This window comes from Macaca thibetana, chromosome 3 (genome assembly GCF_024542745.1).
Source record: "Macaca thibetana thibetana isolate TM-01 chromosome 3, ASM2454274v1, whole genome shotgun sequence".
NCBI classification, from domain to species: Eukaryota; Metazoa; Chordata; class Mammalia; order Primates; family Cercopithecidae; genus Macaca; species Macaca thibetana.
Genome location: NC_065580.1, coordinates 66,893,831 through 66,915,422, shown reverse-complemented (window position 1 = coordinate 66,915,422; position 21,592 = coordinate 66,893,831). Strand labels below are relative to the sequence as shown.

Sequence of the window (21,592 nt, the reverse complement as noted above, 5' to 3'; positions counted from 1 at the left end):
AGGACTCATTACACATCTCATTATTCATGTGTATTTAATGAACTTGGAAAATGCTTTTGATATGAGGGTAAAAAATAATGATATAGAGCTAAATATAGAGTTTCATTCCAATCTTGTTAAATATATTTATGCCCTTAGGAAAAAATTATGCAAATGTGTAAAATATACCTTTTTTTTTTAAAGGACACATTTATTCAGCGTCATGATCATAATATTACATTTAACAATCAACAGCATGGGTGCAAAAAAATATCTACATTAAAACCCTTTGTTGTAATGCTTTACACTTTCCACAGAACAGAAACTAAAATAACCTGTTATTCAATTAGTCACAAATATAGTCCTCGTGGTTTTTGCCCATACACATGAGTATTTGTCTAAACATGTCTTCTTGTAGCAGCTAGGCCCTGCCACTAATGTGCTTGTCTGAATTCACAAATCTGTTGTAAACTGTAACTTCCCTGTCACTTCTCTGGCTCTTATCTCCTGCTAAGCTTTGTTTCCTGGCAGTAATTTAAAATCTTCTGCCACTGCCGTAGCTACTGCTGCTACTGGAACTGCCATAGCTACCTTGGTTTCATGGTTTGGCAGAGTACTGGCCTCTACTAGCATAGGGGCCAGAGCTTCTGCCTCCAAAGTTTCCTCCCTTGATGGGTCCAAAATGTAAAGACTAATTGTTGTAAATGCCAAAATCATTGTAGCTTCCACCACCTCCAAAATTGCTTCCATCATTACCAAATCCATTATAGCCATCCCCACTGCCACCATATCCACCACCACCACAGCTGCCACCAAAGTCACCATGACCACTGAAGTTTCCTCCACCACCAAAGTTGTCATTCCCACCGAAACTACCTCCACGACCACCACCAAAGTTCCTAGAGCCACTTCGCTTCTTTGGCTGAATGAATCACTCTCCATCTCTTGCTTTGACAGGGCTTTCCTAACTTCACAATTGTGGCCATTCCCAGTATGCGTATTTCTCAATGACAGTCTTATCCACGGAGTCATGGTCACCAAAACTTAAAAAGTGAAGCCCCTTTTCTTACCACTGCCTTGGTCAGTCATGATTTCAATCACTTCAATTCTTCCGTACTGTTCAAAGTAATCTCTTAGGTGATGTTCTTCAGTGTCTTTAATGCCACCAATGAATATTTTTCTCACAGTTGGGTGGCCATCTGGTCTTTGAGAATCTTCTCTTGAGACAGCTCTCTTTGGTTCCGCAACTCTTCCATCTACCTTATAGGACCTTGCATTCATGGCTGCATACACCTCCTCCACAGTGGCATATGTGACAAACCCAAAGTCCCTTGAGCGCTTTGTATTCTCTCATTACCACACAGTCCGTGAGTGTCCCCATTGCTCAAAATGACTCCTCAGGCTCTCATCAGTTGTTTCAAAGCTCAACCCTCCAATGAAGAGCTTCCTCAGCTGTTTGGGCTCTTTAGGAGACTCTGACTTAGACATGATGGCAGGGGAGAGATAGACTTTAACGATGCTTCCTTGGTGGCATCCACAGGCAGAAAGGAGTAAACATCCACAGGCAGAAAGGAGTAAACGTCCACAGGCAGAAAGGAGTAAGCTGACGAACGTATCTAAAATATATTTTTTATTGACTTAGTTCTTTCAGTATTTTTCAAGCATTCTTCAGTTGTCACAAATGGCAATGATAAAGAGAAAAATATAAACATCACATTTTAAAAATATGTGCAAAATAACTTTGAACTTAAAATGTGATCATCATAGAAGAAAGAACACTGTAATAGATGTGAAGTACTGTGAGTTCTCAGGTTACTTTTGTGAAGCCACGTAAAGCTATGTGGCTTTAAGCAATGCCTTAATCCGTTTAAGTCTTAGCTTCTCTTTCTGCAAAGGAGAAGTCTGAATTAGTCCATCTTCCTTCCAGATCCATAACTCAGTTTGATAAATTACTTAGTATCTTTTTCTACAGAGAAAATGCTCATACATAATAAAAAATATGTAATCATAAAATTATTTTCATTAGTCTGTTTTATAGAATTCAAGTTAATCACCACTGTTTACCCTTGTGCCTCTTGGTGATCGGTGCTCTCTGTTACAGATCGCTACTGAAGCAATAGAAAACTTCCGAACTGTTGTTTCTTTGACTCAGGAGCAGAAGTTTGAACATATGTATGATCAGAGTTTGCAGGTACCATACAGGTAATAACCGCTGAAGAATGGGAGGGGAGTGTGAATAATTTTTCAGTCATCATATTTGTTTTCAGAGGGATTACTTTGGCTAGAAGGTAGGGAGCAAGTGGAGAAAGTACTCGAAGGGAACTCATTGGGAAACAGTTGTAATTATGCAGGAGAGAAATTACAAGACCCTGAACTAAGGCAGGGACATCTCTGATGTAGAACCTGTAAGAATGGGTCACTGATGAGAAGGGAGGGAGACATGATGCTGAGAATGACTATCTGATGTCCAGTTAGGATATGACCCTACAATTTGCTCTAGTTGAAAATGAGTTATTTATGGAACCTAAAATTTGAGGTACCTGTGGGACACGGAGAGGATGGTGCTTCCTGGGTTTACCTGTCTTTCTGCTTTTTACCCCTTCTCCAGTGCAGGCCTTCTTCCTTTAACACAGTCATCCCAGTGAGAGCTCTAATAAGTGGTGTGAACATAAGCAAGCCCAACCTCTCTGAGTCTGTTTCTTATAATAAAAGAGAGAGGTGGACCTTATTAATAGATTTTTAAGCTTTTATTTAAAAAAATGATGGTAGAGTCTTTTTTGTCTAAAAAAAAAATTATTTGAAATCTTCATATGTGATGAAGATAAAAGCAGAGTTGATCTGGTAGCAGGAGGGGTTGGAGGCCCAGGGCTGCCCACGTGCTAACCAACCTGCCCCCACTCACACCTCCATATCGCTGAGCCTCCATGTCATGATTCTAGAATGTCAACCCTTTTGTAAAGCCTTCTCTAAGACCCCCAAATAATTTAGTGCTTCTGCTTTCTTTTCATAACAGATTATTCATAAGGCACCTTCAATGCATAAATAGTAATTCAACTCAACTCAGGTCTCCTAAGTCAAGAACATGCCTGTTTCCTCTCTGTCACCCATCAGGGTACCTGCAACTTGTAGGTGTTGGGTAAACGTGTGCAGAATGAATATTTATATAGAGTACTTACATGTTGTGTGTCCAAAAGTGGGGGGAAAGGGAGAAAACTTTTACTTATTGATCCCTAACTGGCTCTTTACAGTCATTGGATTATTTTCTCTTTACATCAACAGTTTGAGGTGTAGTTAATTCTACATTAAAGATAAAGACACTGAGTCTCAGAGGTTAGGCAGTTTCCCAAATTTGCACAACCGCCAAGTGTAAAGTGTGTACCAAACTTAGTTCTTTGGAAACTAAACCCATTTTTGTTGGTCATGCCTCTGTGCCATACTGCCAGCCTATCAAAAGATACATTTTAAGGACTGAGAAATGAAAGTGGAATGAGTTTTCAAATGTCTTCTTTTCAGAAACTCTTTGAGGAAAGCACACATCTTTGGAATCACGTTTTCCTTCACCCAGGCAATGATGTATTTTTCCTATGCTGGATGTTTCCGGTTTGGAGCCTACTTGGTGGCACATAGTCTCATGAGCTTTGAGGATGTTCTGTTGTAAGTATTGGGTTATTATTTAGTTAAACTCTAAAAATAAAACTGGGATGAACATGCTTCATGTCTAGATAGGAAACCCTACTGTGAAGCCTCATGAAGAGATTCTGGTGATTCCTAAAGTGGCATTTTGCCTCTGAGTCTTCATGTGCCACCATTGAAGCACCCCCTTTCATTTGAAGGAGCAGTAACTTCTTTCCTCATTGCTGGCTCACATATAGCTGAACTTTCCAAGTCTGTCACTGGGTGGAGTGATTCCATTCAGAGATTTTGAGAAGGCCTTGGCATTTGGGAAGAAGCCTAGCTCTGAGCAAGGAGTCTGACTGGCTCCTTTTAAAGGACTTTCTTACAGAGCAAGTAAAGTGCAGATGTGTTGTACTAAGTTCTGCAAGCCCTTGGAGATTCCAGGATAAGTTTACTTTTCCTTGATATGAGAAGAGTTGGAAGGTAAGAGCCAGATGAAGTCAGAAATGACAAAGGAAAAGTTATATTGAGATTTTTCTGCTACATTGTTCTGAATGTAGATAACTGTGCCTTGGTCAGAGGAAGATAAGCCTGAAGCAGTTATACTACAAAAGTACCCAAATATGCAGTTTGGTGGTCAAAAGTATATATAATATATCTGAGCTTCTAGATTTAGAGATGGGTAAGATTCTGCCTCTTGATAGCATAACATAATTAGTAGCAATATAGTTTTACATTTAAACCAGAATCATATAAGCCTGGCAGTGTAACATATTAGTATAGTATTTCTTTCCTTTTTAAACATTGAGCTGTTCATGCATTACAGTTTGCTCAGGAGGACCCCAAAAAAGACATCTAAATTTCCATTAAAGGTGTGCATTGGACAAATGATATGCGGGTGCTATCTGTGATTACGACCTAGAGATCAAAACCAAGCATCACTGGCATTGGGACTTTGATTAGATAATTATTTGATATATTGCTTTACTCCAAAAAATTGAATTGGTGAAAGTTGCTGACATTGGGGCATTTAGGTTTGCAAAATCAACATTCCAAGTTAAGGAAAAGGAAGACCTGTCTGAAGAGCAGTGCATTAGAAAAAGGTCCCATAGGTTTAAATGATCACAAGGCCAAGATTAACCATCGGTGTATCTTATTTAGTGCCAGTTAAACAAACAAACAAACAAACAAAAACTAATGACACAATATGCTACATAAACATAGGCATAGAGTCCAGAGGAAAGAAAGTGATGGATTCCCTGTATTCTGGGAGGGTTCCCAAGTATTTTGTCAGTTCCAGGCTTGCTGTTTCAAAAATCATATTAATAAATATGTCTAGAGAAGGGCCGTAAAAGGAGTTATCAAAGAAGCAAAGGAGGTTTTAGTAATATTTCAAGACTTGTAGGCCTGTCTTATGTAAAAGGAAGTAAATTTTTTCTTCAGTTTGAAAAAGAACTGTTTAACAATAGACAACCAAACATGCTACTTCCTAAATCAGAGGATGGAAGCCAATTTAGGGGAGGTGTCCAGGCACAAACATGGAGAGCTGGACTTGATACCTGTAAGGACCTTCCCAACTTTAAGTTGCTGTGATTCCCATGTCATAGATAAGAATGTCAATGCACCTTAAGAGCAACATATCTGGTTCTGTAAGAAACTTTCTTTTTGTTGCACAGTTCATAGGTTTTTAAGAATCTGATGTAATTCCAACATCACTGACTGTATCTGTTGTTGATCACCACAACAATGCCGTGTAACAACCAGCCACTAAACCTCAGAGACATACATATTTTTGCCCACAAACCTGTGGGTTAGCTGTGAAGTTCTACTGATCTGGGTTAGGCATAGTGGATCTCAGCTGGACTTACTCATGTTTCTGTAGTGGGTTGTGTCTGTAGCTGGCTGGTTGGGATTCACACAGCTCTCCTCCATGTGTGCCTCATCCTCCAGCAGGCTAGCCTGGGTTTGAGACAGTGGCAGAATTCTGAGAGAGAAAGAAAGAGAGAGAGAACACACGCATGCATGCTCACAAAGCATATAAGGCCCCCTGAGTCATAGACTTGGAACTGGAAAAAGTGATTTCCACCACATCCTGCCCACCACATCCTGCTGGCCAAAGCAAGTCACAAGGCCAGTCCAGATTCAAAGGGTGCTGCAAAGGTCACATTGCAAGATGAGGATACAGAGAGAGGTGGAAAAAAAATGGGCCATTTTGCAATCAATCTATCACACTGACATGAACTTATAAGGAAATGTGTTTGTTTTATTTTTAACATCTGTTTTATAACTATTAGAGGCTAAGCTCTCTGGTTACAGAAGTGTCAACTTTTGGCCAGGCATGGTGGCTCACACCTATAATCCCAACACTTTTGGAGGCTGAAGCAGAAGGTCTGCTTCATACCAGGAGTTTGAGACCAGCCTGGGCAATACAGGGAGACCCCCATCTCTACAAAAAAATAAAACAATTAGCTGGTTTTACAACTGTGGTTGTGCACAGTTGTAGTCCCAGCTACTCCAGAGGCTGAGGTGGGAAGGTCGCTTGAGCCCCAGAGGTCATATCTGTAGTGATCTCTGATTGCACTACTGCACTACAGTCTGGGCAACACAGCAAGACCCCATCTCAAAAAAAAAAAAAAAAAAAGGAGTGTCAGCTTTCTAGCATTGTGGTCGTAACGCTGCACACATGTTTTGTGTTTGTACTTTCCAGAGTATTTTCAGCTGTTGTCTTTGGTGCCATGGCCGTGGGGCAAGTCAGTTCATTTGCTCCTGACTATGCCAAAGCCAAAGTATCAGCAGCCCACATCATCATGATCATTGAAAAAACCCCTTTGATTGACAGCTACAGCACAGAAGGCCTAAAGCCGGTGAGTTTGATGTTTCAACTATTGGATCTACTCCTGACTCCTTAATGAAAGTATTCTAAGTGGAAACTTAATAAAATTTGTACTTTCAAATATGCTGATGATAAAATAAAACTTCCTAGATCATAGATTCCTTTCAATAACTACTAATAATATACATCAACATTCAGTACTTTTACATAGCAAAGGTTATAGGGAAATAGGAACACTGCTCACTTTATAAGCAAAACCTATTCATCAGATTTTTTACAAACAATTGTTTTAGAGACAGAGTCTTATTCTGTCATCCAGGCTAGAGTGCAGTAGCATGATCATTGCTCACTACACCCTTGACCTTCTGGGCTCAAGTGATCCTCCTGTCTCAGCCTCCCAAGTAGTTGGGACTACAAGCATGTGCCATCATGCCCAGCTAATTTTTTAATTATTTGTAGAGACATGGTCTTGCTATGTTGCCCAGGCTGGTCACTAGATTTTATTGTAAGTTACTGTATTCCTGAGGAACAGATTTGAGTTATTGCAGCTGTATTGTATATTCACATTGTCTTAACAATACATGCTGTGAAAGCTTTTACTCTTTTAGACCTCATTTACTAAATTCTAGCAGTCTGAGACTGAGCGCAGTGGCTTATGGCTGTAATCCCAGCACTTTGGGAGGCTGAGGTGGGTGGATCACTTGAGGTCAGGAGTTCGAGACCAGACTGGCCAATATGGTGAAACTCCATCTCTACTAAAAATAAAAAAATATTAGCTGGGTGTGGTGGCACATGCTGTAATCCCAGCTACTCGGGAGGCTGAGGCACGAGAATTGCTTGAATCTGGGAGGTGGAGGTTGCAGTGAGCTGAGATCATGGCACTGCACTCCAGCCTGGGTAACAGAGTGAGACTGTCTCAAAAAATAAAAAATAATAAAATGATAAAATAAAAATAAAATAAATTCTAGCAGTTTGAAGTGAAGCCAATTGTAATACAAGTTCATTACCTTCTGACACCTGGTAATTGAAAGGGTTAGCTATACACTTTATTTTCAGTATTGTGGCAATCTAATTTACTGTTATTCTTCTCATTGCAGAACACATTGGAAGGAAATGTCACATTTAATGAAGTTGTATTCAACTATCCCACCCGACTGGACATCCCAGTGCTTCAGGGGCTGAGCCTGGAAGTGAAGAAGGGCCAGACGCTGGCCCTGGTGGGCAGCAGTGGCTGTGGGAAGAGCACGGTGGTCCAGCTCCTGGAGCGGTTCTATGACCCCTTGGCGGGGAAAGTGGTGAGCACACTTTCGTATTTAGCTCAGTTCAGGTTTTCATCATCCAAATGTCTGAATGTATTTAATTCTCAACTATGAGCCATGTTTTTTCAAACCTTTAAACAACAACCCCACTTGGATAAAGTCTGACAACCTAAATATGGTCTCCAAGTGGTGTCATCTGTCCCAGCCAACTTCTCCAGGCTTCCCTCAACACTACTCCTCTACCCTCCTTTGCAAGCACCCTTTGTACCACCTATCTCCCTTGCTGTACTTAGGTTTCAGTTGACTTGAGAAGAACCGACAAAAATGGAAGTAGCCAGAAAGATGCAGGACAGGTGCTAAGAGTGAGATGAAAGCCAAGGATGGGGACTGTTTCAAAGATGGTAGTCAGCAATGACAGATGGTATAGAGAGATTGGGTAAGGAGGAGACTGAGACGACATGATAGAGTCTAGCAATGAATGAGCTACTTCTGATATTTTAAAATATTCTTAGTGAAGTAGTGATGGTAGAAAACAATTAAGGGTGGCTGAAGTATGGTTAGGAGGAGAAATGGAGATGTAAGTGAGCATAGGTTATCAAGAAGATGGAAAGTAAAAGAAAGGCAAATAAGGACAGTGCTTGAGTGGGGAGGCAGAGTCCAGGGAAAATGTTTAGGAGGTGAACTGTTGAGCATTTTTATGGCTGGGGATGAGACAAAATCATTGATGGAGAGAGGGCATTGAAACATCATCTAAGGAAAAAAAAAGTAGAATCAACAAATTTGGGAAATGTATAAAGAATATAGAAGTACGCCCTTTTGTCTTAGTTGCTGGGAATGAGAGAGGTGTCTGGCAGGGAGCAGTGAGTTTAAACGACTATGATGGAGGCTAGGAAAGAAGACAAACTAGGAAGGAATAGATTAAGAACAAGACATTTTCATTATGTAGGCATGTAATTAATTGTACTGAGAAGTGATATTTAAAATACTTAACAATGGGAACAGAATGGACACTGACCAATCAGAATGGATGCCTGCTGGTAAAGTCAGATGGATGCCCACCCACTATGTATGGACACTGGTAGCACTTAATAACTCAAATGAAAAGAGAGTTTTCAACCTTTAGTCTAGGACTCTTTTTACTTCCTCACAGCAGTCACTCTTACTCATAAATATTTGTTACTGTATTCAAAGATAGTTATGCCTTTATTCAGTCTACTCTTAAATCATTACATAAGCTTGTTACCTACTTTTACTCTCTTGCTTTATATTTTCTGTGAACTCTGATTTTGTCTTTCAATTTTTTGTGGTGAGTTTAAAAACAGGACTCTAAATAAAGACGTCGCTGACAGCCAAAGCAATTAGCGGAGGAAATGTTAGCTCTCAGACACTGATTATGGTCCTCAACAGACAGTTATTAAGTGGTATGTAAAAGATTGTGCTATGATGAATTGTAGGGCATGATATCTGCCCTCAAATACTTTAACTGAGGAAATGGGGCATATACTTTCATGAGTTAAAGAAGATAGGCCTAGAGCTAGTTCTTAAGAGATAAGGATTTGCATATGGATGAACAGTCGTGATGACATTCAATGTGAGAGAAAATGCAAGGTGTGATCAGTGATTTGTTCCCAATGCGCAAATAGGACACTTTGGCTGAAATAGGAGTTTAGTTTGAGTAGTGGTTCTCAAACTTTTCTGATAACTCATGTAGGAAAGATTTTCAAATGTCATCATCCACTAATGTACTCATAGTCACTTTCCAAGGGGAAAAATGCTTGGTGATAACAAAATGTTGGAGTTGAAAACCACGATATAATATAGCACAATAATGATACAATAAGGAATAATTAATGTTATTCTGCAAGTATATAAACACAAGCAGAACATAATTTAAAACATGGACAGCATCAGTTACAGTTCAGAGTAGGAAACAGAAACTGCACTAGGTATTTCAAGTAGATAAGTATTTAATAAACGGAATTACATGCTTACAAAATCTTTGGAAGGGCTGGAAGAGTGAAAGAAAAGTAGGCTACTTGCTCCCAGACTTCCAGATCACCGCACTGCAGCTGTGATTCTGTAACCAAGAAGCTGCAGAAAATTATGCCACAGCTGTTCCAAATTTAAAGGTACAAGACTAGAATCTGTCTGTCGCAGAAATTCTTGTCTGCCAAAAATGAGTTAAGCTGTTAGCTTACCATGGCTGCTGAAGGAGAGATGGTGTCTACCTCCCAGATTTTACACTGTGCATCTCCCTGGTAGACCCTGACTTACTTCCAGAACCAAGGGAAAGTGGGAAATAGTTTTTAGCCTTCTAGTCCCTTGATGTATAAAAGGTCAGACACAGAAGTATATGAAAATGAATGCTGAGTGCATAGCACAGTAAGCATCCCAAGACATTATTGATAATGGACTGAAAACAAAGTGTCCTCATTTATTGCAGGAATATCCATTATCTTCTCCTGTGCATTTGCACTAGGGCTTGGAAATACTGCCAGATGGTGCACTGCAGCTAGACTTCTTAGCAGAAAGTGTCCACAATAAACTCTAGTAAATGTACGAAGTTTTGTTTATGGACATCAGTGAGTAGCCCTGAATAACTCAGTGGATTACTACTCATTAGTTTTTATTGCCATGTAAAAATGAGTCTGTGGATTTGAGCATAAGAATTAAAGAAAGGATTTGACCCTGAGGATCCCCTGAAGTCACGAAATTCTCATGACCATCAGTGGACCTTGAATCCCACGTTGAAAATCATTGACCTGAAGTGGTGGTTCTCAAGCTTCAGTGACTATTAGAATGGCCTAAAGAGCTAGTAAAAAATACAGCCGGCCTGGATTATTCAAGTAGGCTAGGGTTTAGCCTTTTCTTTTTATAATTTTCCGAGGTGATCCTGATGCCAGCCATCATTCGAGAGCCACCAAACTGTTAAATTTGAAGAAAGATTTAGGTTAAATTGTGGAAAGTCTTGAATAATTAAGCTATGAAATTGTGAAGATGGGAGGATTCTCCAAGTTTTGAGGGACCTGAAGATTATACAATTTTAGGGATTCAACTTAAAGAAAAAATTTTGAATGCAAAATTAGACACAAAAGTGGATATTTACTTCAAACAAAAAAAATCATAACCAAATATTGGAAGCTTAAAGATTCTGGTCCCTTTCATTTTAGGCAATTTATCATCAACACTTACAGGGAAGAGCTTCCTGACTACAGCCTTTCCTCCACCCCACCCAGAAAACTGTTCAACTTCCTAGAATTTACATGTAATTGAGGGCTCTTGAAGCTCAACTTTCATCAGTGTCACTGTTAAATCACCCCTACTTTGAGTCTTCCCCTGACCTTTCCTTTCTCCCCTTTCTAGTCTCTCTCATATACAACAGTCAGAGCCCCCTTTGGGATATAGTTAGAAGCTGCTTGTCGTTGTCTGGTTATAACCCAAGAAGAGCCCGAGATGGGGGCATTCCCCTTTTAAGGAGGGGGCATAAAATATCTTTCAGTTGTGAGATATTAGTGTTACTAAAACCCAACCTATAGTGTTTAGATCCAGTCTTGGTTTTCCACCAATTACTAACTGTGCGCATTTGCTTATCAGTAAAATGGCAGTTAACCTCACAGTGACCTCAGAAGTGTTGCTGTGAAGGTTAAACAAGAGACTGTAGGAGACATGCTTATCACAGAACCTACAATGTTGTCAGTGCTTGATTTTTAAAAATCAATTATTATTTCACAGTAAATATGCATAGAAGAATACATGTGTTAACATTTACATTTTTGTGCTAATGAAAGCAAGCAATAGATTTAACAATCTACAATAGAGATAGCCGATCATTTTAATCTGGCCTTTCATTATTTTTTACCAATATGTTTACTTTCCTAGTTATATTTTTATTTAGGCCAGGATTTTTTGAGCAGTTCTCATAGATTCCCCAGAGTTCCATGGTCTTCTCTCAAACCAACACCATTCCTCAGCCAAAGGAGCTCTGCTTCTTTGATCTTTTTTACATTGTAGGCATCTAAACTTAAGTTTTACTTAAAGAAAGAATTCTTCAGTCAACACAGGTTTTAAATAGTTTGCAATCCTAGGGTATTATGCGGGGACGAGGAGGTCCAAGAGTGTATTCAGTGTAATGAAGAAACTCATTATAACTTGCTGAGATCATTCAGATTTGCCTGTGATTGTATTAGTTAGGCAGTGGCTGTTTTCCTCCCAGGGGTATAAACCTGGAAAATTAAAACAAAAACAAAAGCAAAAACCAAACTCCTCCTTTCCTTAAATTTCCACTTCTCAAGTACAGTGTTTTATCTAACAAGATCTGCTACTTAGCCACATCCTTGTTTGGCTTTTACTGTCCCTCTCCACCCTCTGTTTTCTACCTTCATTTATTAACATTGTAAGGAAGCCTGGAGCATACATGTGTGGAATAGTCTCCATGGCAACTCAGCTTGGAACTAATAAGGTTATGGGAGAGCTTCCATCCCTGCATCTGCCAGTGTCACAAGCAGAAGCCATGTTCCTGTAGCAAAGATTGTACCCTACTGCTGGCCAGCTGTCCCCTTGAGCCACCCAACCAGGCACATGGGATACAGAGAGGATATGGCTCAGTACAAACTTGTCACTACTATTGGAAACGCTCAAAGCTGAGTCACTGGTGCCTTCTTCAGAAGAGTTGAACAACTCTCTCACTTAAATGCAAATTCTCTTGCAAAGCAGACCTATCTGGCAGACATATTTGCATCAGAGTAGGGCTTGTTATCAGCAAGGCTGTAAGGTGCCCTCCCCAGTCTTCTGCAAGATAATCCAGGGAACCAGATTATAGAGAAAGGGCAGCTCTCCATTCCTACTCATCTGGCTTAGTATTGATGATGTCTATTCACCCTTTCCTTCCCCTGTTCACCTATCCATCCCCTATAGTTCCTGAACTGCAAACCTGTTATGTGGTCATAGTTGTTATTTATTTCCATGCTAATCCTGGGCACTGTGTCTCTGAAAAATGGAGATTTAAGAATAAGGCTCTCAGGATACATCTCAGAAGTATTAGGCATTGTATTCGTGTGGCTGCTGTAACCACTTACCACAAAATCAGTGGCTTAAAACAACACCAATTTATGACTTTACACTTCTGGAGGTCAGAAACCTAAAATAGGTCTCAGTGGGCACGTATCAAGTGTCAGCAGGGCTGTGTTCCTTCTAGAGGCTCCAAAGAATGATCTGTTTTCTTGCCTTTTCTTGCTTGTGGCCCCTTCCTCTGTTTTCAAAACCAGCAGTGGCTGGTTGAGTCTTTCTCACACTGCGTTTGCTCTGATACTCTCCTCTCTCCTTCCTCAGTTACAAGCCTTTATGATTACATTAGGCTCACCAAGGTAATTCAGGATAATCTTATTTTACAGTCAGCTGATTAGCAACCTTACGTCTACTACCTTAGTTTCTTTTTGACATGTAACATAACACATTCACAGGATCCAGGGATTAGGACATAGATGTCTTATTCTACCTACCATGTGCATACATCAGAAACCATGGTTATAACACAGGAAACATGACAGTTCCTCAAAGCATACAGTTGTGACCTTGTTGTATTAATCTTAACTATCCAAATTTTAATCACACAAACTTTTCCTTAATCTCACAGTAACTTGGCAGTTTCAGTGTAAGAAATAATGATGTTAATTATGCTACATTCAAAGTGTGCTGGTCCTGAAGTTGGTCTGTGAACTCTTGTTTTCAGCTGCTTGACGGCAAAGAAATAAAGCAACTGAATGTTCAGTGGCTCCGAGCACACCTGGGCATCGTGTCCCAGGAGCCCATCCTGTTTGACTGCAGCATTAGTGAGAACATTGCCTATGGAGACAACAGCCGGGTGGTGTCACAGGAAGAGATCGTGAGGGCAGCCAAGGAGGCCAATATACATGCCTTCATCGAGTCACTGCCTAATGTAAGTCTTTCTCCAAATTAACAGCCCGGGAGCATGTGGCAGCCTCCCTGGCCTATGCTTTGATGTATAAGGGGATGGTTTCCCAGAAGTGAAGAGAAATTAGCAACCAAATCACACCCTTACCTGTATACAAGCATCTGGCCACACTTCCTATTTGGGTTAGATGTTACGTTTGTCTGATCACCTCACCCTCCTTGTGAGGAAGGGATGAAAGTGATCACTTCAGGTTTAGGAGAGAGGAACATTTCTGGGATAGGAGAACTGGAACAATTCTCTAGATCCAAAGCTATTAGGCTTGAGGCTCCACCTTTTTCAGCCCTAGGGATAAGTACAATGTCTGGGAAGCCTTTCCCTTCAAGTCCAAGTACAGAGGCTGGGTCTCTACCTGCACATGCTGCTTCTGGCCTGCCGAGGAAGCAGGCATGACTGTCCCTCCCCATGTCTCTGCTCTATTTCTCTTCCTTCTTCCTTCTTGCAGCTCTCTCCCAAGACTCAAACCTCACTGTGGAGTCAGTCCAGTCCAGAGGGGTGAACCCATGCCAGAAAGAGGGCTCTCTCTGAATAAGGGTTGAGCCATTAGGGTGACCAGGGTATCATGTAATCTCTCATCATCGTACATTTCATGGGCCCCAAACTTTGTTTACAGTGAATGGTTGAAGTATTTTCTAGGGCTCCCTGGGCTGTTGTCCTATGGGTGTCCTCTGAATTCCTCCTAGGAAGTTGGATAAATGAAACCTCTCACCCTCTCTTAAGCCCTCTTAGGTCCTGTATTTTAGTTTTTGTGTTTTGTCTTGTTTTGGAATACAAGTTGAATATTCCTTATCCAAAATACTTGAGATCAGAAGTGTTTTGGATTTGGAATATTTGCATGTACATAATTCACTTATATTTCATGTATACCTTATACACATTAGCCCGAAGGTAATTTTATACAATATTTTTAATAACTTTGAGCATGAAACAAAGTTTTGACTGTGTTTTGATTGTGACCTGTTACATGAGATCAGGTGTGAAATTTTCCACTTGTGGCATCATGTTGGTGCTCAAAAAATTTCAGAATTTCAGATTTTGAATTTTTTGGATTATGGATGCTCAACCTGTATTAACAGTCCAAAATTATATTTTTTCCCAACTTTATTTCAGAATTAGGGGGTACATGTACAGGTTTATTATACCTGGGTATATTGCATGATGCTGAGGTTTCAGGGTACAAATGATCCCGTCACCCTGGTAGTAAGCACAGAACCCAATAGGTAGTTTTTCAACACTTACCCCCCTCCCTCCCTATCTAATAGTCCCCAGTTTCTACTGTTGCCATTTTTCATCTATGAGTACCTGATGTTTAACTCCCACTTATAAGTGAGAACATGCGGTATTTGGTTTTCTGTTCCTGCATTACTTTGCTTGGGATAATGGCCTCCAGCTGCATCCATGTTGCTGCAAAAGTTAGGTCCTATATTTTGAAGTGCTTCTCAACCTAGGTAATCTACCCCACTCATTATCATCAGTTATGCTCTTTATTCTAAGGAAGTGCCCCCTGAAACAAAGCTCAGGAGCCTCAACCCCGCAGGGAAGACAGTTTCCTCATGAGGCAGGCGAGCAACACCAGGTGGCTCTCTTTCCCAAGATTCCCTTCTGTAGACTCTTCTTCGGATAACTGCTGACACCAATCTCATTAAGTCCCAGAGAGATGGCCTTGTCTCCCACTCTCCTTTCACAGTCTAGCCCAACTGGAGGTAATTGACCCTTCCCCAGGCTCAAACATTTAAAATGGAAAGCTCCAGTCCCCTTTACTGATGAGAGGATAGTGGTTCTCAAGTATAGACACAGATCAGCATCACCTGGGAACTTGTTAGGACTGCAGATCCAGCAATCCATGTTTTAAGAGCCCAGATAATAGTGACGCAGGCTCAAGCTGGAGAACCACTGGGCTAGGGGTTAATAAAACACAAACACAGAGAGTAAGTATTATCTATCTTCTTAAATATACTTTGCCCCTCTGGCATTTGTCTGCCACAGAGACTTCAGCCTTTCTGGGATCCGGGTCTCTAATCTGTCACACAGAACACACCTGTAGACACCGTAATTCTCTTCCTCAGTGTCTAGACCAGGAGAGAAAAGGTAAACCCCCTAAGTCCTGTTACCTAAGGATCCACTTCTCCTAAGTGATTAATACTAGGATTTACCTCACCCTGTAGGTGACTGGTTTAGTTACCTCCTTCTTGTAAGATTGCCGCACTGCCTTTATCTGCCTCAGCAGGATGAGCACTATATCAAGAGTGCAATGAGTAACCCCTCCACTCACATGAGACACACTTCAGTGCTCCTGCCCTCTGAGGCAGCCATGACTCTGGGGCAGAGCCAGTCCCAAACATCTGCCAAAACTTCATCTGGGGTCTTCTCCCTCTATTTACAGGGGGAGACCCAGGGCTGAGTGCCACAAAACTAGGGTTGCCAGATATAGCAAGTAAAAATAGGCAACGCTGTACTAAAATTTCAGCCTGGCAAGGGCCTAGAAATAATAAAATAATATTGTTTTCTAGGTTACAAGTGCAGTCACATCCTGTTTCTGCTCTCTCCTGAGTAACCTTTAACTGCCGTTCCTATCATCATAGTGAATAGTTGGTGACAATTATCTACTGTGGGAAACAATATGGGAAGAATTTTGGGAGCACTCTAACAACAAAAATGTTTAAAAAGGAGATATTCATTTTCAAAGTTAGATATCAAAATGGAATCCTTTATGTAGCACCCATTAAAATTGCTTAAGTGTTGGAGATACTTTCATAAAAACAGATACTAAAAGGCTAACGTCCCAAGAATGGTTTTCCTCAATTTAAAATCATGCAGAGAGTGTCACCTGCTGGTTACAATTAAGATGAGCTTCAATTATTTTATTATGAATACCTTGTTCAAATCAAATTTCCTTTCTCCTGTCAATCTTTGTCCCAAATATAATGAAACCAGAAGATGGAAGATACTAACATTGCAACGATATTCTTCTTCATTAAAATGCTGACCTGTTTATACTAAAACATATCATCTTAAGGCCCAAACATCTGTTTTTCAAAGAGATAGTAAACCTGCCATTTTGGGCTTTTTTCTGTTCTTTCCTTAATTATCCATGAACAATTCTTAGCTTCTGAACCTAAATTTTTGGAGCATAGAATCATTTATCCTACTTTCTATAAGCAAGCTGTTAGAACTTTACTATCAGTTCTACTTTCATAACAACAAAACCTTATTTACAGAAATATAGCACCAGAGTAGGAGACAAAGGAACTCAGCTTTCTGGTGGCCAGAAACAACGCATTGCCATAGCTCGTGCCCTTGTTAGACAGCCTCATATTTTGCTTTTGGATGAAGCCACATCAGCTCTGGATACAGAAAGTGAAAAGGTAAGAATTTAAATTGAGTTCATTCATACTTGAATCATCATGCTTAAAAATGCTTTATTCTCCATAGTAAAGAACAAAATGTAGTCAGATTATTGATTGTTATTTACATCACCTTTCAGTAAAATGTAAACAGTTTCTGTAACTGTGATTCAGGAGAGAAAAGATGACACAAGGCAAATTAGTCTTAGAGCGCATATGCTTCACAAACCATCCCTAGATCACTTCACGTTGACCTAAGAAGCTGCTTTCAGGAGGTGTATTTCCTGCTTCTACTGGCAGCATCTCTCAGCAACCATAAGGAAAAGTGGTAGGGTAAGGCAATGTTAAAATCTGGCTGTACCTTTTTTAAGATAAATATTAGCAATCATTTCTGATTGGAGAAAAGGTTAATAATTCAGATTATCTGAAAGACCAACTCAGTATGAGATGTTCCCTACTTTACAATACTAAAATTCAGGAGTCTGTGTTTGGTCTTTGCTCAGGCTTCTTGAATTTACTGTGAGCTGGATTTGAGGTCTGTTTTCAAGGATGTTGTGTTGCTAGACACATTAGTAATGTTTTTAAATGAGTCAGTGAACTGTATTTACTCCCTTAACTTTAAGAGTAGATGACTGCTGGCTGGCACCTACTGCCGTGGCTCACACCTATAATCCCAACACTGGGAGGCTGAGGTGGGAGCATCACTTGAGCCCAGGAGTTTGAGACCCGCCCGGGCAACATAGGGAGACCTTGTCTCTACAAAAAATAAAATAATTAGCTAGGCATGGCGGTGGGAACCTGTAGTCCCAGCTACTCAGGAGGCCGAGGTGGAAGAATTGCTTGAGCCCGGGAGGTTGAGGCTGCAGTAAGCCATGATTGCACCACTACACTCCACCCTGGTGACAGAGTGAGGCCCTGTTTCAAATTATTAAAAAAAAAAAAAAAAAAGTTAGGGATAGATAACTACTGCCTTGGAACTAACCCAAACTAGGGTTCAGTCATCTTCTGATATGACAAATCCTTTGTTTTCAAAAACCTGTTCTGTTTCACTGACACCTTGTTAAAGAAGGATCTATTGTTGGAGAAATCTTGTTAAAGAAGGATCTATTGTTGGAGAAATTCATTGTGGAGCTTTTTTTTTTTTTTTTTTTTTTTTGAGACGGAGTCTTGCACTCTCACCCAGGCTGGAGTGCAGTGACGCATTGACGCCATCTCTGCTCACTGCAAGCTCCACCTCCCGGGTTCTCGCCAGTCTCCTGCCTCAGCCTCACGAGTAGCTGGGACTACAGGCACCTGCCACCACGCTCGGCTCATTTTTTGTATTTTTGGTAGAGATGGGGTTTCGTAGTGTTAGCCAGGATGGTCTTGATCTCTTGACCTTGTGATCCACCCGTCTTGGCCTCCCAAAGTGCTGAGATTACAGGCATGAGCCACCACACCCAGCCTATTGTGGAGCTTTTTATGGAAAAGGAATTAGGGAAAACAACTATTATGCGAATTAATCTATGTGATTATGGACTAGGTTGTCCAAGAAGCCCTGGACAAAGCCAGAGAAGGCCGTACCTGCATTGTGATTGCTCACCGCCTGTCCACCATCCAGAATGCAGACTTAATAGTGGTGTTTCAGAATGGCAGAGTCAAGGAGCACGGCACACATCAGCAGCTGCTGGCACAGAAAGGCATCTATTTTTCAATGGTCAGTGTCCAGGCTGGAGCAAAGCGCCAGTGAACTGTGACTGTATGAGATGTTAAATATTTTTTAATATTTGTGTTTAAATATGGCATTTATTCAAAGTTAAAAAGCAAGTACTTATAGAATTATGAAGAGTTATCTGTTTAACATTTCCTCAACCAAGTTCAGAGTCTTCAGACACTTCGTAATTAAAGGAAGAGAGCGAGAGACATCATCAAGTGGAGAGAAATAATGGTTTAAATTGCATTATAAATTTTATAACAGAGTTAAAGTAGATTTTTAAAGATAAAATATGTAATTTTGTTTGTATTTTCTCATTTGGACTTAACTGATTGCCTTGCTAAAAGATTATAGAAGTAGCAAAAAGTATTGAAATGTTTGCATAAAGTGTCTATAATAAAACTTAAACTTTCACATGACTGGAGTCATCTTGTCCAAACTGCTTGTGAATATATCTTCTCTCAACTGGAATATTGCAGATAACTTCTGCTTTAAAAAAGTTTTCTTTAAATATACCTACTCATTTTTGTGCGAATGGTTAAGCAGTTTAAATAATTCCTGTTGTATATGTCTATTCATATTGGGTCTTGCAGAACCATCTGGCTTCATTCTTCTTGAACTTGATCCTGCTGATTCTTGCATTTCCACATTAAGGTGGCTCTCAAACCCAAAACACAGATCAGTATAAGATTTTAGGAGGTGGGGTAAGGCACAATTATGAAGTGTGTATTATTCAGATATACAGTAAATACTTTGCATTGCTTTTATAAAGGGTTCTTTAAGGATTTTTAAGATTTTTACGCTTCCAAAGTACATTTACTTTTTGTCTTGATAATGAATTACTTTTGCCAATAATTGGCCTCTTCCAAAAGTGATCCTTCTGACTTACAGATGTTTAAAATGTGCCATGAGTTTAACTACATCTTGATACAAACATGATGAAAAAAGAAGAAAATGTATCACAAAGATTGGTACTCTGGATGACAAAATTTTTAAAATTAGACAAAAAGCATTATTAACATTATAAACTATATTTATTATAAACAATTGCTATCTTAAAAAAAGAACTTCTAAAAAGAAAAAAAGAGAAGCCATCACCTCCAGGAAAAAAAAATGGGAAAGGATATAATCAGGTAATTCTCAAAGAAGAAATGCATGTGCCATGCATTTCTCAAAGAAGAAAAATTAATTCAAGATGGATTAGAGATTTAAATGTTAGACCTAAAACCATAAAAACCCTGGAAGATAACCTAGGCAATACCATTCAGGACATAGGCATGGGCAAAGATTTCATATTTAAAACACCAAAAGCAATGACAACAAAAGCCAACATTGACAAGTGGATCTAACTAAACTAAAGAGCTTCTGCCCAGCAAAAGAAACTACCATCTGAGTGAACAGGCAACCTACAGAATGGGAGAAAATTTTTGCAATCTACTCATCTGACAAAGGGCTAATATCCAGAACCTACAAAGAACTCAAACAAATTTACAAGAAAAAACAAACAACCCCATCAAAAATTGGGCAAAGGATATGAACAGACACTTCGCAAAAAAAGACATTTATGCAGCCAACAGACACATGAAAAAATGCTCATCATCACTAGCCATCAGAGAAATGCAAATCAAAACCACAATGAGATACCATCTCACACCAGTTAGAATGGCAATCATTAAAAAGTCAGGAAATAACAGGTGCTGGAGACGATGTGGAGAAACAAGAACACTTTTACACTGTTGGTGGGACTGTAAACTACTTCAACCATTGTGGAAGACAGTGTGGCGATTCCTCAAGGTTCTAGAACTAGAAATACGATATGACCTAGCCATCCCATTACTGGGCATATACCCAAAGGATTATAAATCATGCTGCTATAAAGACACATGCACATGTATGTTTACTGCAGCACTATTCACAATAGCAAAGACTTGGAACCAACCCAAATGTCCAATGACAGGCTGGATTAAGAAAATGTGGCACATATACACCATGGAATGCTATGCAGCCATAAAAAAGTATGAGTTAATGTCCTTTGTAGGAACATGGATGCAGCTGGAAACCATCATTCTCAGCAAACTATCGCAAGAACAGAAAACCAAACACCGCATTTTCTCACTCATAGGTGGGAATTGAACAATAAGAACCCTTGGACACAGGAAGGGAAACATCACACACCAGGTCCTGTTGTGGGGTGGGGGAAGTGGGGAGGGATAGCATTAGGAGATATACCTAATGCAAATGACGAGTTCATGGGTGCAGCACACCAACATGGCATGTGTATACATATGTAACAAACATGCACGTTGTGCACATGTACCCTAGAACTTAAAGTATATAAAAAAAATGTATACAGTTTCAATAATCAAAGAAATGCAAATTAAAACAAAATATCATTTTTTTTGCCTAGTAACTTGATGAATAAAAAAAATCTAATATGACATTCCTATTTCTTTCCATTTCTAATGTGAAATGGTCATTGATATAAACTTCTTTGTTATTTGATAATGTAAGTAAAAAAATGTAAATATATATATATCCTTCAAGACAGCAATTATAATTCTAAGGATTTAAGAGATATGTAAAACGATACTTTTAGTAGCATTACTTATAATATTGAAAATTGGAAAGATATAAATATTTAACAGTAAGAAATTATATATTAAATTTTGGTGCATTCACAAAATGGAATACCATATAATCATTAGAAAATTAAGTTGAAGAATATAACAAAATATAATTTGTATAAAGAAAAAATGGTTGCCAAATGGCTTGAACATTATGGTGGCTTTTTTATATTATATATATAATATAAATCTATATTTATGTATCTATAGTTATATATCTATATTTATATATCTATATATAACTACAGTTCATATATAATATATATAATTTTATATA

General features: G+C 39.5%; 1 protein-coding gene across 4 annotated transcripts in view; it reads left to right on the top strand.

Annotated features, from left to right (window-relative positions):
- Positions 1–19,631, top strand: part of ABCB1 (ATP binding cassette subfamily B member 1) — a 220,063-nt gene extending 200,432 nt beyond the window's left edge. For all 4 annotated transcript variants that reach the window (XM_050785269.1, XM_050785270.1, XM_050785268.1 and 1 more), the window contains 7 exons: positions 2,081–2,181; positions 3,493–3,633; positions 6,302–6,458; positions 7,525–7,722; positions 13,415–13,621; positions 16,873–17,019; positions 18,521–19,631. In XM_050785269.1, the coding sequence (XP_050641226.1) occupies positions 2,081–2,181; positions 3,493–3,633; positions 6,302–6,458; positions 7,525–7,722; positions 13,415–13,621; positions 16,873–17,019; positions 18,521–18,727 (1,158 nt within the window). In that variant the 3' untranslated portion in view covers positions 18,728–19,631. The remainder of the gene's footprint in view (positions 1–2,080; positions 2,182–3,492; positions 3,634–6,301; positions 6,459–7,524; positions 7,723–13,414; positions 13,622–16,872; positions 17,020–18,520) is intronic.
- Positions 19,632–21,592: the final 1,961 nt, after the last annotated feature.